Source organism: Lagenorhynchus albirostris, chromosome 4 (genome assembly GCF_949774975.1).
Source record: "Lagenorhynchus albirostris chromosome 4, mLagAlb1.1, whole genome shotgun sequence".
In the NCBI taxonomy this organism is placed as follows: Eukaryota; Metazoa; Chordata; class Mammalia; order Artiodactyla; family Delphinidae; genus Lagenorhynchus; species Lagenorhynchus albirostris.
This window is the reverse complement of record NC_083098.1, coordinates 36,450,292-36,473,622: the sequence shown is the minus strand read 5'-3', so window position 1 is coordinate 36,473,622 and position 23,331 is coordinate 36,450,292. Positions and strand designations below refer to the sequence as shown.

The following is a 23,331-nucleotide window of genomic DNA, read 5'->3' as shown; positions in this document are numbered from 1 at the left end:
CTGATGTAGATCCAGATACTTCCCTCTGCCTCGTGGTTCCTGTTCTTATCTCCTACCAGTAATTTATGAAGATTGCCAGGAATCCTAACACAGATCTTTCTGATGGGCAATAGAAGCAGTAAATAGTTCCCTAAAGGAGAAAATCAATCATAGACGATAGTGTTTGGTTCTCTGGTGGAAATGTTAAGAGTCTCAGTGTTTTACTGAAGGGGCATTGGTGGCCTGTGACTTGTGCAGACTGGCAGGGTAAGAAGGTAGCAGGCAACACTACCAGCAACCAGGAAATTGGTCATGCACAAGGGTCCAGATGGGGATGGTGCCCTCAGTGGGTGTATGGAAACGGCTCAGGTTTTCTACAGCCTGGACAGCCTTTTGGGGCAGTTAATGCAGTGCTTGTAGACATTATCTCAGTGCAACATTCCAGTGACACTGGTACAACGAGTGGTAGCATTGTACCACTCGTTGTACCAGTGTCACTGGAATGTTCACTTATTCAGCAAATACCCGTGAAGATGCATATACTTTTCTAGGCACTGGGGTGCCGTGTGAATAAGAGTCCTTCCTCTTGTGGAGACCGTAGTGGGGAAGATAAATATATAATAAAATGTCAGTTGTTGATAAGCGCTATGAGTCATATAGCAGGCAAGTGATTGGAGGAAAAGGCAGAGGAAAGTGCAGAAGCCTCGAGGTGGGAACAGGTTGGTGTATTAGAAAAACAGCGATAACTAGACAGAGTGTCTAGAGCAAAATGAGCAGGGTGGAGAGTGGGGAGGAGATAGCAGCTGTGGCACCTGGAAGGCCAGGAGTGAAGCAGGTGCTAAGTGATTTACCCCCATTCACGTGATAAGTCATTGTTAAAGTAGGGAGTGAATTCAGGGCCCTGCAATTCTGGGCACCCTCCTCTCCTTATGGCCCCAATTCTCGTAAGGCCTAACTTCCCCTAGTAAGCTGAGCATTTAGGGAAGTGTATAAATTCTTTCACACTATCAGCAAACCACTTAAGGCCTGAAAGAGTTTATGCACTTTCCAACTGCCTAATTTAATAGCCGGGGCAGCCTTAGGCATTGAGAGTACAATAGATATTTCCTGGGAATCATTGGTGACTAAAAGTCATAGACACCATTGGGATTCTATAAAGAAATTCTTGGAAGACAGAAGGATGATACTTTCAGACACCTTTGCAATTACTACAAGTTTTTACATCATAATGTTCTCATGGTCCCATACCTTAGAATATAGTCAAATAACTAAAACAACAGGAAACTCTTTGGTGCAGTATTAAAATTCTTTAAAAACTAGGCTTTTAATTTTTTAAGTGCTTTCTCTGACCGTGTATTCCAGCACTTTATGCTCTGAAAAATAAGTGGTCTTCGTCCACCTCTTCCTGAGAACTAAGGCTCAGAGAGCTCAAACTCCTCAGGCGGACCTGACCAGCAGGGTCAGAGTTAAGATCCAATCTGGGTCCCTGGCTCCAGAGCTGCTACTCTTTCCATTATACTTTAGTATAGAATTCCTCTTTTGTACTGAACAAAAGATGGTTAGTCAAGTGAGCAAGGGCATGATATCACCTTTAACAAAAATTACTCGAGCCAGCATCAGTTACTTTGCTTGTCACTGTGCCAGGTCATTTCTGTCTGTTCTGAGGTTCTAGCAACCCGGAGGGCGGCTGTGGGGAAGGGCAGGGAAGATGTGCGCAGAGGTGGGGAATGGGGATGCTTGCCCAGCTCCATCTCCAGTTGTTGCAAGGATCAGATGGCATTTCTGTGGTGATGGAGAGGTTGGTCAGCACTTGGAAAAAAGCTTAGTGTGTAATGTAAAATAGATAGCTAGTGGGAAGCAGCTGCATAGCACAGGGATATCAGCTCGGTGCTTTGTGACTACCTCCAGAGGTGGGATAGGGAGGGTGGGAGGGAGGGAGATGCAAGACGGAAGAGATATGGGGATATATGTATATGTATAACTGATTCACTTTGTTATAAAGCAGAAACTAACACACCATTGTAAAGCAATTATACTCCAATAAAGATGTTAAAAAAAAAAACACAGTGTGTTGTACAGGTGAGGTAACATAGTGTTATCTGGGGTCCCCAGTGTGCTGATGGAGGGTTGCTTGTCAATCTTAAGCCAGTTTGCCTGGCAGGTCTGACACACGTGGGGATGGACTTCTTTCTCTCAGACTCCAACGCAAAGGGGCCATTCCCTGTTCTTTCAGCCATTGGCTTCCTGGGGGACCTGATCCTGTCATTTTAGACCTTGTTTTTCTCAGCTGTAAAAGGAAGGGGCTGACGTTAATCTCCAGTGCCATTTTAGCTCTTCAACAAAGTGTGTGTGCGTGTGCCTATTTGCGATTAGACACCTTTAATATGACATTTTGTTTTCCAGCAAGTGAATGTGCTTAGAAAAAAGAACTCATGTCAAGATAAATATATTAATTGGGAAGATATAGAAATCTTGCTTCCATGAAAACAGTGAATAGAAATGAAACTTCTGTTAATGAAAAGGGACGGTCACTTTTTAAGGCCTTCTCTGCAAAAGTTCTTATGTACTAATAATGTGTATCAGGGAAGGGTCAAATCCATTAAAACTCTCCCAAGTGGAACAAGTGACCTGAATTACTTGTTTGCTTAAGTCAAACAGGAAAGTTCTTCTTCCTTTGAACTTAAATAATTCCAGGAAATGCAATAAAGAAGCTGAGAGAGAAAGAAAGCATTGAGACAGGACTGAGTTTTCATAGTTACACAAACTCTGGTAATACCTACTACCGTTTTTATGCTTCATGCTGCTCAGAGTGTTAAGACCATTCCTGTTCTATGCTCTTGTTTTTCTGCTTCGAACTGATTTCTTTTCAGTTCTGTTTGTTGGAGAGCTTCAGCTTTTGAACATAGCCCACCAAGTAGGAGCTTTTTTAAAAAGTAAATGAAATAACTTTTAAGATTTCACTTTTCATTTACCATCACTCCACTCTACATTCAGTTTAAAAAGTTAACTTAAATAGCAATAAATGTTCTATTTATAATTTACCTTTTCTTCCCGTTCCAAATCTCTTTCCAGGAAATGACCCATTCATGGCCTCCTCCTTTGACAGCAATACACACGCCTAGTACAGCTGAGCCCTCCAAATTTCCTTTTCCCGCAAAGGTAATTCCTTACAAGTCTAGCAGGCACTGCATCCACACCAGTGACAAGTGTGAAGTATCGCTGTGTGCCAGATTAATCAAGTAGTATTTGTTGAACTCTTTAGAGATTAGGTTAATATTGCAATTAATTTAGCTACTAAAGTGCTTCCTAATGCTTTCAAATACTTCACTCTCCAATTATGTCAGTAAGAACATCTTACATTTGTATAGGGTTTTGTAGCTTATGAAAGTATTCAGGACTTTACAATAAATTCATTTTTGAGGTTCTTTACCTTAGAAGAGGGACAGGAGAATTAAGTGAGGTAGGGTGTCTGCTTCCTAGTTCAGGACTTAGATACGTTACAGATACACATTTACACTTGTCATACCTCCTACATTTTCTTAAAGTTTAATGGCAATCAGCTGCATTCGTGATGGTTTTAATAGCAAGGTGAACTGCCTACTCGCACATTTCTGTTAAAGTATTTGTGAACAGTATATTAACAACACTGTCACCTCGCCTTTTCTACTTTTGGATAACATTCAGAATATAGAAATATCACCTTCAGATCTGTGTTCAGTCCAGCCTGTTACACATGCACATTGTTAATATATTATCACTCTCCTTTTCCATGATGTCATTGAGGTTTTATCAACCCAAACCAGAATTTACCATGTGAGATACTTTACATATTTTCTAATGATAGTTTTTTTCTCAAAAAATGTAATTTATTATTATTGATTTTAAGGTAAAACATTATACTTTGTGTTGAAAATCCTTGACACCAAAGGAAGAATAAACTTTAGGAAACAACAGAAGCAATGCAACCTATTTTATTAAAAATTAAATGTATCAATATTTATCAGATTTAACAGTGATGCAACCTTGGATTTATAAACCTTAATATTTTATTAACTAGAGATTTTTATTTTTCTTTCTAGGATTCTCAGCATATCAGTTCTGCAACCCTAAACCAAAGTAAGTAAATATGTGGAACTGATTATTGCATTGGAGAACAAAGCATGTTTTTACTGTTTTAATGTAGAAAACATTAATGAAAAATGCTCCAGCAGAGATGAAGGCTTCCTACGGTTAAAGAATAGGAAGGAAGGGCAAACATAAAGCTGTTCTTTAGGTGGAGTTTCAGATTATTGCAAAGAGTTAACGAAGATGTCTTAGTAAAGTACCTAACAAATAAAATATAATTTGGTATTACCTCACATATGATAAATATATTGAGAGTGACTCTAAATGCACTGTTACCCAGGAATTGTATATAAGAATAGATTGGGGTATTTTGTGTGTTTCTTGTATTTATTTTAAACAAAACCAAGAAATTTTTATAAGGAAGAGAGCACATAGTTTCTCTAGACCTTCTATATGTATTTGTCGTGTAATTCTTTTTTTGGTTCCTTTTAATGGATTGTAAATACTTGAGAATTCAGTGGGAAACAGAAGAAAGCTAACTGGATCCAGCCTTTCTCTTTATCAGTAACCTCTCGGTTCATTAAATTCTTTGTGTTCCAACTACATGCAAGGCATTTCAGGCCTTACAAAAATGACTCGTGTATTTGCAGTCATTTAGTTCATCAACATATGGCGAGTGCCCAAGTTACGAAGTGTTAGTCTTCAAAGGATAGGGAGACCAAAGTAGGGTGCATGGTGTGCATATATGTGTTGGGAGAAGATTGCTCATAGATATTCCATAGAGGTGACTCTTCTTGAAATATCTCCACCTTAGTCTTTTTCCTCACTTGTGTTTTTCCCTTGATTATCCTGTTGTTTAAATTGCAAGGATATGAGGAGAGTAAAAAAGATGAGAAAAACAAGAAATGAAATAATCTTCCTCTAGAACAGGGATAGGCACACTATAGCCTGAGAGTCAAATCTGTTGTACAGCTAGTTTTTGTAAAGAAGGTTTTATTAGGACACAGCCGTGCTCATTCATTTATTATTATGCCACAAGGTATGGCATGCAAAGTCTAAAATATTTACTATCAGACCTTTACAGAAAATGTTTGCTGCCCCCTGCTCTAGAAGTACTGAATAAGACTTTGCAAATAACTCCTAACTAATTTCCCCCAGAGACTTCCCTGGCAGTCCAATGGTTAAGACTCCGTGCTTCCACTGCAGGAGGCACATGTTCGATCCCTGGTCAGGGAATGAAGATCCCGTATGCTGTGTGATGTGGCCAAAAATAAATAATAATAATAAAAGTAAATAAATTTCCCCCAAATGCAGAGAGATAAGCCTGATCATCTTGCACAGTAGTGGGGAGACTGGGAAATCTTTTTTTCTCAACATCTTGGCAGCCTATCCAAAGATAGATAACGGGTGAAGTGGCATAAGTCTGCAGGTGGGTCACCAGCTCAGCTGTGGGCAGGATTGCTGTGCGTTCCTTTACCTCTTGCCCTTCACCCCACCCCCAAATTTGCTAGGGCTGCCAGTCATGCAGATTATATGCCTTCCACTGAATTACTTACAGCTTGCATGATTGCTACCTCCTGGTTTAGAAAGACCCTGTAATCCTTTAAACTGTCTGATTTCTCCTTTTAGCAAAATATAGTTGAACATGAGCTGGTAAGCATCTTCGTCAGGGGTGGTGGCCCTCCAGGCCTGTGGAATAGTGTAGGCTGATTCCTCCTTGCCCTGATGAGAAGTTTTCAGACACTGGCAGGTCTCCTGTAGGTCTTGGCTCAGCAGATGCTTACCTTGGGGTCTTTTATGCTGCTGCTGGAAACCCTTTTTACCTCTGTGAGAATGTGGCCTTTGGGGGGCCTAGTTGGATCCTGGAGGGGTCTGGTTGTTGTATGTTGGATGAAGAAGGAATGGAATGTGTGCAGATAAAGCTTTCAGAAAAGTGGAGTGTGACATATATTTCTCAAAGTATGCCCAGCAAGGTAATTCAAATTTGTCGAAAAATTGTGGTTTTTTGAATAAACGAATGGGGGCTGTTGAGTAGTGGGGGGATGGGTGGGAGCACAGTGGGCCAAGGACAGAGTCTATAAAAGAGAGTGCTAGCAAATCACGGATAGATATGTGACGTGAAACCAGGTGAGGGTGACTGCAGCCCCATCCTAGTGCTTCCACAAGGGAGCCCCGCCAGCTGACAGCAAGGAGAGTCTCCTGCCCATGGCAGTGTGGTCGGCATGCCGGTTGGCGCTTTCAAAGTGTGTTCGCTCATTTTAGGGCTTCCCAGTTCTGCGCAAGCCCTCTCTCTAGACGTAACATAAATGTTATTTTATAAGCAGTGTATAGCACTCTGGTTGACATAATTTAAGTATACTGAGTGTTTAGGTTAAAGTAGGGGGACAGCAAAAAAAGAAGGAATTTATAGCTAACGGTCTCATGAATTTGTCATTGTTCTCCTCTGATCATTTTTCCCTCACTCACAGAACAATATGATACATCTTCAAAAACCCACAGTAATTCTCAGCAGGGAACATCGTAAGTAAAATTCTTTTTTTTTATTAAAAGTTTATAATATAACATTGTAATTTCCCATGTAAATCTGTTGCTTAGATTTTTTTTCCTCCTTGCTTTCAAGTAATGACTCATAAAATACTGCTGCAGTGTAAAGGGAGGAAATGACCAACATTTCTATTTGGATTAAATTCTCCTGTTGAGGGTTTAGGAACCTTAAGATTTTGCTAAGGAGTTTTCTCAAAAAGAAAGGCATCTGAGCCATTATTTACATATTAACTGTGGAAAATAGAAGGTTTTAGCTTTATAAATTTCACTCTTAAATAGTTTTAGCTTGTGGAAACAAATTTTGGGAGATGTGCACAATTTCAGACTTTCTGCCACTTTTTTGGCCTAGTTTTAACTAATAAAGAGTGAGTCTTACTGCCCAGCTGTGCTTTATTAAGGCCAAGTAAGTCCAGATATATTTTGGGTTTTTGGAACAGTTGAAACTACATAGTAAAGATTTTTAAACCAGCATTTTGACCCAATTTGTCATTTCTTGGTGGTATTGAACTAGTATTTCTTTCTTTTCATGACTAGCAGTGGTTCAGGGACTAAGTGAGGAGGCCTTTCTCTCCTCAGTATTTGATCAGTTACTAACACAGAGTTGCTAGTTTCTGAGGATTTCAGGTTCAAGCTCCAGCTTTCTTCTATTTTCGAGGCATAGGATTTGTTCCGTGTATTTTGGGAGGGGGTGTTGCGGTGGACTGAATATTTTAAAAACTGTACAGTTGAGGCAAAGAGGTTCTTTTATCTCCTCACCATGACTGAATATGGAACGGGGTTAAATCACTATTCCTAAGTGCCAACTCCTTGATGCAATTGTTTTCACATCTCCACAGCAAAGTAAGAAAAAATAACGATTTGTTGTTGTTGTTAACAAGATAAATTTATTGGGAGTTCCCTGGAGGTCCAGTAGTTAGTTAGGACAGTGCGCTTTCACTGTGGAGGGTACGGGTTTGATCGCTGGTCAGGGAACTAAGATCCCGCAAGCTGTGCGGCACGGCCAAAAACAAAAAAATTTTTTAAAAAGATAAGTTTATTATAGTTTGAAGGATGGATTTTTGTATGTGTAATAAAAATCTGTTTCATTTGTGGTTCTGGCTGATGGTGAGGTTTTGCTTATTTTTATTGTCCTTTACTAGAAAAAAAAATTAACCCTATCTTATTCTTTGACTGTTTCTTTTTTGGCCTTTTCTTTTTTCCCCTTTCATTTTGTTAAAAAAAATTTTTTTACCCTAGAAAGTCTAGAATCACCGACTTAGCTTAACCAACGACCTCCTCCTCTAAATATAATCTATCTGATGCCTGGTGGAGAATAGACAGGACGGTGCCAAGGACCACACTTACAATAATTGTGTGGACTCTCTGTGACTTCCCCAAGGGTTTACACCTTGTGCTGTTTGTGATGGTTGATAGTAAAGCTGTTTAGACCATAAGAGGCCCCGGCTGATGGTCTTTGGCGGGGGCAGCAAGGAAAGGGGAGCTGAGAGCATCCCACTTGGCAATAAGAACAGAAAGGAGGAGCTCCCTGGGGAATGAGCGGGTGGAAGCAGTGGCACCAAAGGGAGGAAGTGGCTGTGTCCCTGGGAAGTGTGTGTAGAGGAAGAAAGGCAGCTGGGTCTGATCTGGGCCCGGGCAGGCCAAAGCTGCAGCCTCCCACACCAACTTTCATCAGCTTTCCTACGAGGTAGTTGATAGGGATTTGGACCATTTTCTGTGACAATTTTGCTACTCAGAGAAATGGGTGGTTCTCCTGATTTAAGTGAGTTAAACCATTGAAGTCAGAGGTGCCTGCAAGTTTATATGCTCATATATTGTGACATATGTAGTGTTTTCTAGATAAAAACTATTGGTTTACCCTATATAAAATTACCTAGAGGGGGGAACTTCCCTGGTGGCGCAGTGGTTAAGAATCCGCCTGCCAGTGCAGGGGACACAGGTTCGAGCCTTGATCCGGAAAGATCCCACATGCCACGGAGCAACTAAGCCCTGTGCACCACAACTACTGAGCCTGCGTTCTAGAGCCAGTGAGCCACAATTACTGAAGCCCTCGCGCCTAGAGCCTGTGCTCCGCAACAAGAGACGCCACCGCAATGAGAAGCCCGCAACGAAGAGTGGTCACCGCTCGTCTCAACTAGAGAAAGCCCGCGTGTAGCAACAAAGAATCAGCACAACCAAAAATAAAATAAATTAATTTAAAAAATTTCTCTTAAAAAAATTATCTAGAGGGAATTCCCTGGCGGTCCAGTGGTTAGGATTCTGCGCTGTCACTGCTGGGGCCTGGGTTCGATCCCTGGTTGGGGAAATAAGATCCTGCATGGCTGCGCAGTGTGACCAAATTAAAAAAAAAAAATTACCTAGGAAAGGATATTTGTTTTGATCCTAATAAACTTGGAGAAGGAATGAAAGTAGGGCCTAGTACAGGTGAAGAGGACAAGAGTGATAGAGAAAAGAAGGTAATACTGAGACTGGGTGGATACGAAGGGTTGTGTGTGGTGGGGCTGATGGTATGGATAAGTGCCAAAATGAAATGTACCTATGGGAAAAAGAAATCACTTTTATGGAGCTTGGATGAAAGCAGTGTCCCAATTAATCTGTAGAGTACAGTCGTTGTTTCAGAGTTAGTATGGCACATCTCTTAGTGCTCGAAGGTTAATTTGATCTAGTGTCAGCATTAGGGTTCTTTGACAAGCAGTTAAACTGTTTTGAATGTCACATAGTGTGGCAGGGAGATGGTCTAATGCACTTTGAATGTCAGGAAAGAAAATGTTAATTACAGGGTCATTTGTACTTCGGTTTTAAAAATCCATATAGGTCTTACTGCTTTTTCTTTCAGAGTTACTAGTACTTGGGCCTCCTTACAGAAGCAGAGCAGTACATATAAAAGGGAAAAAGAGGGGCCTGGCACTAGAGAATAAACTGTGGAGAGTCTGTATTAACTCTCACATCTGTCCAGACTTGAGGGCAGGGGACGGTTAGCCAGCTCGTAGAGGATGTAGGTGTGAAAGAAATGTGCTAAATCTGTTACTTTTAATCTCTGTAGTTGAAGCTCTAGTTAATTATCAAATGATGAATTCTTTCTACCAGGTACCTCAGGGAAGTGATAAGCTAGGGATCCAGTGCTATTTGCCTCTAAGTTTGAGCGGGGGTGGGTGGGTGGGTGGGGAATGTTGGTTTAAGGGCTCCTAGCTTTGGAATCCTCTTCCTTTCCACGACTTGGGTCTGTTGAGTTCTCAGGGCAAAGTACCAAAGTATTTCCTTTTTCTGTACAGCTATTACGTCCTTCACGTGATTGTGGATAGTTCCCTTTCTGTACAGTCAGACACAGTGTCCTAATGTCAGTGCTTTTGCCAACCTCTCAAAAGGGATAACGTGTTAATGTTTTAGAAACTATAGAGCAGTTGATGGGCATTATTGTGGCTAACTTCCTTCTCCCTCCCATCCCGTACCCTAGCCCCAAACTGCCAAGTCCTTACTAGATGGTGCCCTCCTTTATGTTTCTTATTTTTGCTTCAGAAATCGTCACTACCTATTTAGACTAAGAGACAGAAATTAGCAGTTATAGCAATTTGGAATTTTTATTACTTACTTGGGAAGTTTCTTTTGAAATGAGGCAAGTATTTGGATGTGAAGATTGGGATTGTCCTGGAAGTGTGACGAGACGGAATGGTGCAAAGTTAATAAAGGCTGGGAAGAGTCTGATACCTTTCTAATGAGCCTGAGTTTTCAACTTTTGCTCAAAGCATTATTTTAAATATCTTGCTAAAAAAACTAAGGAAGACCCAATCTATCAGTTTACTGCAGTATAAAATCATCGCATCAGGACAAGCGTCAGCTGAAATGTCCGAGAATTAAGTCTGAAGAAATGCCTTGCTTGTTCGTTTAAATCATATTTGACCTAAGGAAAAAAGTTTTTTACTTTTCTAGGTAGTTCTTTTTGTCTTATTTTTAAAAGTTGTGCGAGATGCAAACTAGTATATATAGAATGGATAAATAACAAGGTCTTACTGTATAGCACAGGGCACTATATTCAATATCCTGTGATAAACCATAATGGAAAAGAGTATAAAAAAGAATGTGTACTCTGTGTGTGTGTATATATATAACTGAATCATTTTGCTCTACAGAAATTAACACAATTATAAATCAACTATAATTTTTTTTAAAAAGTGCTATATGAAGGTGTCTTACCTGGGATCTTTATTTCAATTGACAGCTCTGACTTAAAGTGCTGTTTGCTGATAAATGTATGGTTGAAGTAGCAGAGCTCACCCTAATGGGCAAAACTTATAAATTATTTGTCCTTGAGATTATACCCCTATCCCTTATTAACAGTTCTTCAGCTCTTCTGAAAACAAGTAACAAACATTTGGGCTGGTCAGTAATACATTTGTAGGTCTACATTAAACCTTCAGCTTCTCAGAATGTAAATGGAGATCTTGTTGTTAATAATAATTCTCAGTTCTCAAATATCTGGCATTGCTGGAAAAAGATACACTTTATTTTCACTCCAAACTTAACAAGTGATTGTGAATCCAAAGTTATTGGTATTCATAACTATTTTATTAATCTAAATATAGAAGGAAATGTTCTGTTTGTTTTTAGTGAGTTACTATTAGCCATGCTATGGAGAAATGAGAATTTGTAATATTGGATATTGAAGAAATTTTCATGCTTAGGTAAAAGCAAACAAATGGTCATTATGTGCAATGTTTAATCTGCTTATTTCAGAATTATAGTTACTAGGACACATTAAATCAATATTTAGAAAATGCTGAAACTCCCAAATGCAGAATCACCTCCTTTCATGGTAGAATTATAGTCTTTTGGAATAGTCAGTTTAATTCTTGGGGTTCTGGCTTTAGGAGACAATATTCTAGGATCCCTTGCAGGACAATATTTAACTTAACACTGTATACAAATTTATGCCGGAAACTTGTATAATATTGAAGGGATATTTTGGTGAGGCTATGAAATGAAGCATATTTTAAATAATTATAAAAATACTGCTAAGGTGCTGGAAGATCATCTTCTTCAAAGTATTCCTCTTGGAGCTATATATATTTCTTAAATGATGGCTTGAACTACTCTGGGAGCACCCCTTTAGGATAACATATACTTCCGTACTTGGTCTTAGACCAAAGGTCAAATAAAATGGACAAGAAGAATAAATTTATCAAGTGCCTGGTTTATAATAGGTAAGTGTTACGTAAATGGGTTTGCTTATGTTCTACATAAGAAAAGTCATTCTCATCGTTCTTTAACATGCTTTGACCCCAGTTATATAAATATTGGCCTCTGGGCTGGATGCCAGGCTATTTGGAGATACTTCCAAAAATTGCTTCCACTCATCCATTCAGTACATAATTATTAAATACACGCTGTGTGCCCAGTGCTGGTTTAGGTACTTGGGGAAATAGTAGCCAGTGAGACAAAGTCCTTGTCTTCCATGCCTTGTAACTCAATGCGGGTGGCATGTAATACAAACTAGGTGATGTGACAGAGACAGGCTTGAGGAAGCAGGGTTGTTTTTTTTTTTGGGTGGTGTTGATACTTCTGGGAGGCTCAGGAAAGGTCCCTCGGAGAAGGTGACATTTGATCTGGAGCCTGAATGACGAGAGGGAGGCAGATAATACTTGCCACCTTTAAAGGGCCTTGATGGGCTACAGGCTCTGAAGACATTTGAAAACTGCTAGGGAGTAATTCTTATTGGAAGTGACTGCTTTGAAGTATTCATTTGCATCTGGAAAACATGGTTTTAAGGGTGTCCTTAAGAGTCTATTTAAGTCTCATTTTTAATCATGCTGCTAATTTACTACAGTAAGTGACCCCAGATTAATTTAAGCATAGATTGAAAAATTGAGCAAGATGTTTTTATTAGCCCTAAAAGCAGTTGGTACATTCCCCCCACTCTGGGTTGCTGGGTTTCTAAAGCAGCAAGGTGTTGTTTACTTGCACAAGAATTCATATTCTCCCCGTCCATTCCCACCCCTTTCATCCACCCTGCAGAGGCCTCCAAGGCCCTCTATAACCTACCTCTCCACCTCCTCTCCTATACCCCCCCAACACACACACACACACACACACACACACACACACACACACACACACACACACACACACACACACACACACACACACACACACACACACACACACACACACACACACACACACACACATTCTGGCCACATTGGCCTCTTTGCTCTTTTCTATGCCTTAATCACCCTCCCCATTTCCTGCATTGTGCTCCTTCCTCCTTTCAGGTCCCTCCTTGTATGTCATCCCCTTATCAGTACAGTCTTCCCTAACTACCCTAACTAGAAGAACAACCCACACCCATCCTTTCTCTTTTATGCTTACTTCCCGCTCCCTAGGCTTCTTACCCATTGAGAAAGAATATAGTTTGGTTATTTATCTCCCTTCCCTAGACTCTGAGTGCACAAGAGCAGGGGTTTCTGTCTGCTTAGAGTTGTATCTGTAAAGTCTAGAGCAGGGCCTGGCATATAGTAAGTACTCAGGATAAATGTAGAAGGAAAAACATTGCACATAAACTTGGTTAAATACCTATAAACAATGTTTAATAGAAATATAATTTTCAGCAATAATTTTTCTAGATTTTCTTTCTAGTTGTCCAGAATGTCATCTTATACTAGTACCTTATTTATTGTACTTAATGATTTAATCTTATTTATTAACTTTAACTTTTCCCTCATTTATACTCTTGTGATTTTTCTAATCTTCACTTCATCCATGGAGTTTAAATAATCTTTTATACCTTTGGCTGCAATTTTTGCCTTATCAACTGCTAGGTCATTTACTATAGTGAATCACGTACCAAGTCACTTTTCCCTCTGCGCTGTTAGTCCACCATCTCCCGTAGACAGTCTCTCCATTAATTTGAATTCTGCCAACTGCTGTCGCCATTTGGAGAGTCCCCCTTCTATGTTGTGTTATAAGGGATTAAGGTCTGCTTTTTCATTTTTAAAAATTTATTGTATGCGGAGCCCTCTTTCTAACTCATCACCTCCCATCATCTCCTACAAAAAGCATTTGCAGTCCTTATTTCTGCCCTGTATCAAAAAAGGAAAGTATAGGCTTCCCTGGTGGCGCAGTGGTTGAGAGTCCGCCTGTCGATGCAGGGGACACGGGTTCATGCCCCGGTCCGGGAAGATCCCGCATGCCGCGGAGCGGCTGGGCCCGTGAGCCATGGCCGCTGAGCCTGCACGTCCAGGGCCTGTGCTCCACAACGGGAGAGGCCACAGCAGTGAGGGGCCCGCATACCGCAAAAAAAAAAAAAAAAAAGTATGTTCTCACATGCTCATTAGTGGTTTCTGAAAAGTAGGTATCAGTTTATTTGCCATTTTGAGCACATCTAATACCAGGGTTGTGACTATTAACTGCAAGTTAAGTACCGTGAGCTTGCCTTCACTTGCTCTTTTCCAAATAAAAGGTATGGCCCGATCATAGGAAACGTTAAGCCAAGAAATCAGTGTATTGAAATAGTTTTGGAGTTCTGAATTGAGATGTTACAGAATATTGGCAGTTGAAGCTTTGGGTAAGCCCAGTACGAAGGAGGAATGGAAGAGCAATAAAGGCTTGTCTGGTGTGTCTTCACACAGTAACAACTGGGCTCTGAGTTGCTGAAGCGTGCCTGCCGGAACCTGTGTGCAGCTCTTTCAGCTTTGCAGAACAGCTGTCTGAAGAATGCATTTGTACAAAGGGGTTTGAGGATTGTTTGTAACCTTTAAGTAAGAAGTTTACCTAACTGACAATGTAAAATGTGAAACCTACAGGATAGTTCAAAGAGTTGCTTTACCTGAGCATTTGTCTCCTTTTGAACAGTGCCAAGCTAAGCCATATGGTGCCATATGCTTCGAAATAACTGGTTTGCTTGGAGTTTGGAAATGAAATTAGTTATTTAACCAGTTTAAACAGTATATAAAGTTTAAAGTTCATTTACTTTCATAGGAGAAAAATAGTGTATTCATTTTATTCCAGCAGTATAGTTCCTGTTTTCTTTTAAACCAGAGTCTTTCTCTCAGTGGGTTCTGGAACTTAGATTTCATTCCCTCAGTTAGGTTTTCTAACCACTGGTCCTATATTGGCCAGAGCAAGGAGATGGTATCTGATGGAATGGCTTTTGCATGCAGGCTCTAGCATATACCAGCTTCATGATCTTAGGCCAGTTAGGTGGCTGTTCTGAGCTGTTTCCTCATCCTTAGAATGTGAGGGGTTGATCAGAGTCAGCCCATGGGGTTATGAGTAAAAGCAATGCCTGTTAAGTTCAGATTACATAAAGGGCACAGCTATGTGGTACTGTCACTTATTCAGCAAAAGAGATGCTGTTCATTCAGCCAGCTTCTTAGGGTACCTGCCAAGTTCTAGATAAAGAAAATATGAAGACAAAAATGACTTGATCCTGCTTCAGAAAAGCTTACAGTTGAGTATGTCCCTTGGGTCTTATGTTTCTTGACCTAGGTTTTATTGGTATAAATGAGACTAGATCTAAGAGATTTGCTTCTCTTTTAGTGGGTGCAAAGGGGTTCACCCAGATGTGCTGCAATTTGTCATCTCGACATTGAAAGACCGGTCTATTATATATAGAATATAATATATGAAGTATAGTGTAGTAATTTAGTGATGTGCTTGGCTTCAAATATAATTATTTGTGGCACAGTAGGGGGGTTTTTAGCAACTGATCCATTTAAACATAAAACCTTTACCTGTCATCAGGTTACAAATTTCCCAACTATACAGATCCTTTTTTAAAAAAAAAAAATTGTGATGGCAATTATGATTAATTTTCTGTATTAACAAAACTTGGTTAAGGTTTTTTTGTTGTTTTTTTAAAATAAATTGCCCCATTTTTTGATGTTCAGAATAAGGGGTTTCTTTTTCTTTATTTTTTCTTTATTTTTTTGGCTGCATTGGGTCTTCATTGCTGCATGCAGCCTTTCTCTAGTTGCAGCAAGTGGGGGCTACTCTTTGTTGCAGGGCACGGGCTTCTTGTTGCAGGGCACGGGCTTCTCGTTGCAGTGGCTTCTCGTGGAGCACGGGCTCTAGGCGTGTGGGCTTCAGTAGTTGCAGCATGTGGGCTCAGTAGTTGTGGCACACGGGCCCTAGAGTGTGCGGGCTTCAGTAGTTGCGGTGCATGGGTTCAGTAGTTGTGGCTCACAGGCTTTAGAGTGCAGGCTCAGTAGTTGTGGCACATGGGCTTATGTGCTCCGCAGCATGTGGGATCTTCCTGGACCAGGGCTCGAACCCATGTCCCCTGCATTGGCAGGCAGATTCTTAGCCACTGTGCCACCAGGGAAGCCCTGGGACAGCATTTTTATGGGCCCTTCTATTCCCTAAGAGCAAGTGGAGCTAAAAGTCAGAACATAAACTTTCTGACTTACTGAACATATCTCATATACTTTCTCACTTGAGGAGAGTATATGTACGGAAACTGGGCATTCAATAGCTAAGCAAACAACTTACAAGGTATTTAGTAGTCCGCTGCGTGCAACAGGAAGTGTGTTTGAATTACATGATCACTGCTGTTTCAGGAAATTAAGGCAAATCAGCTTTATACAAAACAAACCCAGTTACTAAGAAATAAAGAGGTCCATTTACTGTGGTTTTGTTGGTGGTGGTTAACATGGAATATACTTTGCCAGATTTGTTTTTTCTGGTTGTATTATACCTAACATTTATTCCAAAGATATATCTTTTGCTTGTGTGTATCCCAGCCAAGGCATTTTTAGCAGTAAACCTGTTGAGTGACTCCTTCTTGTACACCATTAAGATTGCTGCCGCCAAGTTGTACATCCAAAGGCTGTGTCTTCTAGCCTTGATAAAATAGTTTAGCTTCTGCTAGATACATGTTGAGCAAGATCTACATTTACAAGTAGCTAACAGTTTTTATTTTTTAAAAGAAACTTATCACAAGATGTTTTTAGTGCATTTGTTGGTGAAAATAAGTCCTTGGCAGAATTACAACATTGCATGTAGGCGGTCTTTTTGAAAGAGCCAAGTTTTACCATTTATTTTCATTAGAAAATATAGTGATTTTTACCATGGATTCCCAAAATAATAATGCCTGCTTACTTTAGTGGGAGGTAGTGGGTTTGCAATAAAAATCGTTGGTCAGAATATTGAAGACGTATTTTTAGAAATACTGAAGGATTGTAACTTCTTAATATAATTTGGTTTTTGGAACATCAGTAATACTCAAGCAGATTTTTTTTTTTTTCCAATTTCACTTACATTTCCTCAAAGAGTCATGCCTGTAAATTTTGGGGGATGTCGGGGGGAGCAATTACAGATTCATTCCTTTGATTTTGGATATCTCCATGAAAAAGTAAAGGGGAGGGGGTAGGGAAGGGGCTAAGATTTGAGTAAACAAAGTACAGATTGGAAAATGTTTGCTTTTAATATTTAGGTTCATCGTAAACTTGAATGCCTAGAGAGAGGTATTAATATAACTTTGTGGACATGAACTGAGTTTTTATTTTTACCTGAATGATAGCAGGAAGGTTAAACATAGTTTTTAGACAACAGTATTATTTGTATTACTGCTCTTTTCACGGATTAGTGTTCAAGCACCCAGAAGAAGATATTTGTGTGTGTGAAAAAGTTCAATATTAATAATGTCTTTGGACAAAAACATAACATAACTGCACTGTTTGATGACAGTTGTATTTTTATGTATTTATTTAATTCATATATAGCACTTTTTAAGTGCCTGGCACTGTTCTAAGTACTTTACAGATATTCATCCAGTATTAACTCATTTAATGGTTAATCATTTATTCGAGTTGTTAGAGACCATAGAAGAAAATAATTTGAGGGTATTGTATATTTTTCTATTTTATTTATTTTTGTTGTTGTTGTTTCTTCTGTTTGTGTGGACCTGGGACCCTTAGTCTCAGGGCTGGCAACAAATCACTTGCAGAACTTGTAGTTCTGCTTTTAATGCTCAGAACGTGTGAAAGACTCAGTTTTGAAATGATAAGGAGTTTGGACTGAACTAGTTTCTGTGTTAAAATTGTAAAACTTAACATTTCCAAGAAAATAAAGCATTTGATGAATAAATAAGTTATACCTGTCCCACCCCTCTTTTGTTTCATTAAGCATATTTTTTATGTTTACATGCTAAAAGAAGTTGTTAGACGTTATTTTAAATTCTACAATGTCTCTATCCCTGCCTGTTCTAGCATGCTCAAAGATGACCTTCAGCTCAGTGACAGTGAGGACAGTGACAGCGATCAAGTAAGTTCTGTACACCCCACAGTACCAGGAATTCATTTAAATCCATGTAACATTTCTGAGCCGCTTATCCTAACCTGTTTTTTTGTTTTTTTCCTGGTCCTTCTTCCCCTTATTGTGAATGCCTAGACCCCAGAGAAGCCTCCGTCCGCATCTGCACCTCCAAGGTACTGTGTTTGGGTTTCTCCCCATCTGTACAAAATGTTTGCTTTTTTCTACCAAATGGGGAAGTTACAGCCTTATTTAGTATTTTCATAGCTTCTTCATGGGAGAAGGAGATGGATGATCATAGTTAAAAGAAAGTACCTGTTTAATATTTTGGAAGCTTAAATCAGCCCTAGAGAGGTTGTTAACTCTATGAAAGAGAGTCCCTGCGTCCACCTAAATCTTTAGTCAGTTTTGTATGTGTAAAATTTGAGCATTTAAAATAAGCTTAAATCACTTTCATCAGTATTATGTAACCAGTATTTGAAAAGTTACACTGAAGAGCTCAGTGTTTTTATGAAAGTGACAGATTTGCTCTGTTTTCAAAAATTAAAGCTGAATTATTTCTAGTAATTGTTTTCCATAGTGCCTGTCTTCATAGTTATATGAATTTTCTAATTGTTTCAGTTGCTTTAAAAGATGACCTGCAGGGGACTTCCCTGGTGGTCCAGTGGTTAAGACTCCACGCTCCCAATGCAGGGGACCCGGGTTCGATCCCTGGTCAGGGAACTAGATCCCACATGCTGCAACTAAAATATCCCACACGCTGCAACTAAAGATCCTGCATGCCGCAACTAAGACCCGAGCAGCCAAATGAATAAATATTAAAAAAAAAAAAAAAAAGACGACCTGCAGTACATTTTGGTATGATGGAAAATGGCACTGTTTTCACTTTGTAAACAGCTTAGCCATATTTTAGAAAATGTAATGCTTTCGTTTTTAGAAATGGAAACTATGTGAACTACCTTTATTTACCATTTCTTCTGGTACTGAATTTAATGATTTAATATACCAATACCTGTCCTCCGTGGACAAAGAGTTAAATTACCCTGTAGTTGTTTTACTCCCTTGAGATGTGGTCATCCATTTTGAGACAAGCTCAGCACTAAAAACCTTGCTCTCATATAGCTGAGGTTATAGTTAATGTGGAGGAAGATCACGCATAATTATGTGAGGTCTTAAGGATTCATAAGCTCTGCTTATTTATATCCCATTTTGTTCAGTAATTCCTGGTGGCTTGTAACGACTTAGAAAATATGACAAAGTAACCTAACTGAAAAGTGGAGGAGGGAATAAAAGGAAAAAAAAAAGGTGTGGGGGGGTGATAGTTAGAGGCAGGAATAATACTGAAAGTATATCTCTTTTTGACCATCACTTGGTTTAAGCTCTTCAGCTACCACAAATTTGACATGGGAAAATTCTGTTTTTGTATAGTGTTTGTTTTAAAATTGTCTCAACTAGTCACTTTATTATCTAATAAATTTTTGTTATTCTAATATAGTTACTTAATAAATTTATTATCTTGAAAATGTTTTGGGTAGATTTGGAGGCTTTCACGATTATAGTTACTGATTTACTGCTGTGGCTAATTCCATCTAGGGCAAGGTTTTAAGATACGCTTTGAAATTCTCTATGTGTCCAGCAGTGTGATCACTTGTGTGTTTTCTCACAAGCCTAGAGTTATTGCCCTATCCTGAAAACTTGAAGTAGTTATTCTCTACTTCAGCTGATATTTGGGCGTGATCCTAAGCCACTCATAAAGAACGGCCCATTTTATCATTCTGCCCAAGAAGTGTGAGTGGATTGCCTGTGGGGTCACTTTCCAAAGGAACCCCATTTGTGTTCAGCAGTCTCTGACTTCTCTACAGTTGGTTCTCATATGGAGAATAGAGGAAGACTTTAATGGATTGGCTGTTCTTTTATAAATTAACTCCTTTGGGTTTTATATTGCAGGTGTCAGCAAAGTTAAAGGGTCAGAAAGTCAAGGTTTTAGGTTTTGTGGGCCCTAAAGTCTGTGTTGCAGCTATTCAACTCTGCTTTTGTAGTATAGAAGCAGACACAGACAATGCATAAAATACTGGGTGTGAATGTGTTCCAACAAAACTTTATTTGGAAAAGCAGGCAGCCAGCTTAGGCTATGGTTTGTCCACGCCTGATTACATAGTTCGCAGTGTTATTCAGAAAAATTCCCCAGGCTTCTTTTATGCAGTTACCTGGTGAGCTGTTGCAAGGCTTTTTCACTGAGTTTTGAGCCACCATGGGCCTTGCTTGCGCTCAACTGGCTGCCATGGTCATTTAGTACTGCTAGGTAATCTTTGAGGCCCCTTCTTTCGAGTAGCAGAAAAATGGGCAAAGAAGGAAGGGAGTCGGGAGGGAAGGAATCCACCTCGCGTGGGTCTTTGACTCTCTCGCTTGCTCCGCAGCGCTCCGCAGGCGCTGCCGGCAGCCGCGGCCTCAGCACATTCCAGCAGCGCTGAGTCGGAGAGCACCAGCGACTCTGACAGCTCCTCGGACTCGGAGAGCGAGAGCAGCTCCAGTGACAGCGAGGAGAATGAGCCTCGAGAAGCCCCGGCTCCCGAGGTACTGGTCTGCTCCGGGCGCGCCGTCGACCCCCGGTGGCCCCGGCTGCCTGAGGGGCTCCGTCCTGGGGGCGGCGCTTTCCGGCCGCCATGCACGCTGCTGGCTATTCGTGTTTACTTGTTTCTTGGCGTTGGGCTGTGGAACTTTGGGAGAGATGTCTTCTCTCCTGTTGAAAATGATAGGTTCTTCCCTGTTGCTGCCAGAGCTGTTTTGAAGAGCAACGCACTGAGAATATGTACACCCCATTTTCTTTTCCCTTCTTTCGAGGAAAAAAAAACCAAAAATCGTTTTCAGTAGGCTGCCATTTTAATATTAATGAGAAAGCTTTTTGAAATTTTAGGAATGCATGAATTAAATCAAAAGGAGACAGCCTGCTTTAGCAAAGGGCAGGAACGTGAACTAGAAATAAGCCGTAAGAGGTTCTATTTTTGAATCACTAAAAGCCATGCATTAAATTGATGGCGATGTAATTTCGCCAGGGCCGTGTTTCCTGATTCCACTGTCCCACGTAAAATAGGAATAGTGCTTGCCTGTCACCCATCCTTGGGAGATATTGTAAAGATAAACAGATGAAACTGAAAATGTCAAGCACTAAATGTATCTGGAGAACTTATGCTATTTACTGGATTGTTGAACAAAAGTAATGTAGTAACAACTAACAAGGTTGCCAAATGTCTTCAAAACTTAGAGTAGCAGGGTAAAATGTTTGCTGGGGAAGACATTTTTAGTGAACTAGACCAGCTTATATAGAGAAAACTATTCTCTGTATTTAGCTAGGAATCCCAGGAAATGAGATTTTCTGATTAAGAAAGCGTTAAAGTTTTCAGTATTTGTCTCTGCTGTTTAGAAAGCAAGGCCACTGCACTAGAGCATTAACCAAATCCATCTGGAGATGATGTAGTGAGACTGAGGAACCATGTCCGAGGGCAAGGGAGGATGAGGAAAATACCTGAGTATCATTTTGTTGTTGTTAGATATGAGTTTATGTCTGGCACAGAGTAAGTGCTCAGTAATTATTTTTGGAGTGAATAAACATAGATCAGCATTAGCTGCACTTGAAGTGCCTTTCAGATTTTAGAAGCTACTCTGTGTATTTCTGGGGGCTCTCTGTTTTCTCCTGAGATACTAATTGCTGTTGAAGTAATTTTTCTATGCCCCAGGGAAAAGGGTACTGAATATGCCCTACAGAGAAATTGTGTGCTTGTTCATGTTACTGTTCATAAGATCTTTGCTTTATGTCTCACCCTTATTCACTAAGAAAAATCTGCATGCTTGTTTGGTTACTGATATAAGCAAGAGAATCCAATTAAATCAAAATTCAATTCAAGTAAAATGGAAATGGCACAGACTTGGCTGAATAATTAAAACTTGAAAGAAAAATTTAACCTGGTGTTTGTTTTAATGAAACAGTTATATCTTGTTGCTCATGAGGTTATTGAATAGAATAGATGTAGAGACTCTTAGATGAAAAATGATGTTCCCATCGTACTTTACTTTTTAAAATCACTTTCCTAAATAGGCTCATATTTCTATATTTGTGTTAATGTGCAAATCTAGACTTGAGTATGGTTTTGTTGGTTATGTACCAAGGCTTGACTTCCTCAGGCATATTTTTGTCTTTGTCTAGATTTTAAACCTTTAATTTTTCCCAAAGTTATTTAACAACCTTTCTTTCCTTTTAAAATAAATACCTGCTTTACTGTAAATCTGTGTTAGTTGAGCGTTACGTGAATTCCATAATAGGTCATAGTTACTAGCTTTAACTTTCTCACCCTTTTCTTTATTCTGTTTTTAATGCTGAGGAATTTGCTCCTTAAGTCTCCATTTTAAATTCATTTGACGAAGTTGTCCAGTGACCTTATGAGACCTGAAATGTTATATGTGTGCCAATGGGCTGGTGGTAAACTTGGGGAAAAACCACTTTCAGTCTCTTCTTTATAGTGAGTCAGCATGTAAATCTCAGCTTTTCAGAATATATGGGACGTATCGCCCTTTTACAGCTTAAGTAAAGTTCAGGGAAAAATGATTCTATTCTGTTATTCGGGGATCTGCTTAGTTTTCTAATCTATTCATTGTCTAATTCTTTGGTAGTAAACAACTGTGGTCGATTATTTACTAAGATCTTGGCACTTTCTTCATAAATTACATAATGTAACCATCAACCCTAGAAGGTTGGGAGCTTTCTTTTCACCTGTAAGGAAGTAGCAGCACTAAGATTGAAACCCATAGCCGTTTAGCTCAGAAGCCATTTTTTTTCCTACTACATCATGCTACTTCTCTCTTTCTTTTTTTTCTTTTCTCTTAAGTTTTGGAGTTGTACTCCCTCACAACAACTATGATGTTTTACAAAAACAAAAACACCAAAAGACATATGTTGTGCATAGCTGAAAACTTTTTTTTCAAAATCATTCTAGAATACACGAACTTTTGCCAATTCGAGAAGCTAGGAGAAGTAAAGAGACATACAGTCAAACATTTATTAAGATGCTCATATATTTTTGCACCTCCTCTGTGCAGTGTCTGGGTTGATCCAGCACTGGGAGGCTGGGGGTGGGGCATGGGGAAAGGCTGAGGAAGAAATGAAAGTCCAAACCTTGATCCTCTCCAGCACTTACACTCTTAAAATTCATCTTAAAATCTGTTTTTTTATCAATCTCTTATGTAAAACTTTCCCCCATCCCAGCACCTAAATAATATCTAACGTTAAAGGAATTCTCTCCATTTTACATCTTTGTAGTAGGTATACAGAAAGGATCACCCCTACCCTTTCCTCTTGTCTGGGCACACCAACTCAGTTTTACCCTGCAATTGGGCCATAGGCCTCCCTTCTGGACATTTTCAGTACCGCAGTAGAAGAAAATATGTTTTATTTCTGTAACCAGGACATTCCTTTAGGGACTACTAAATGTATCTTAAACTGCCCTGTTT

General features: G+C 39.7%; 1 protein-coding gene across 10 annotated transcripts in view; it reads left to right on the top strand.

Annotated features, from left to right (window-relative positions):
- AFF1 (ALF transcription elongation factor 1) overlaps nucleotides 1-23,331 on the top strand; it is a 206,640-nt gene that overhangs the window by 153,611 nt on the left and 29,698 nt on the right. For 8 of the 10 annotated variants that reach the window (XM_060147848.1, XM_060147849.1, XM_060147846.1 and 5 more), the window contains 6 exons: nucleotides 3,052-3,138; nucleotides 4,059-4,095; nucleotides 6,513-6,564; nucleotides 17,787-17,841; nucleotides 17,968-18,005; nucleotides 20,247-20,403. In XM_060147848.1, coding sequence (XP_060003831.1) covers nucleotides 3,052-3,138; nucleotides 4,059-4,095; nucleotides 6,513-6,564; nucleotides 17,787-17,841; nucleotides 17,968-18,005; nucleotides 20,247-20,403 — 426 coding nt within the window. The remainder of the gene's footprint in view (nucleotides 1-3,051; nucleotides 3,139-4,058; nucleotides 4,096-6,512; nucleotides 6,565-17,786; nucleotides 17,842-17,967; nucleotides 18,006-20,246; nucleotides 20,404-23,331) is intronic. The other 2 variants (XM_060147853.1, XM_060147852.1) reach the window with 1 other exon arrangement.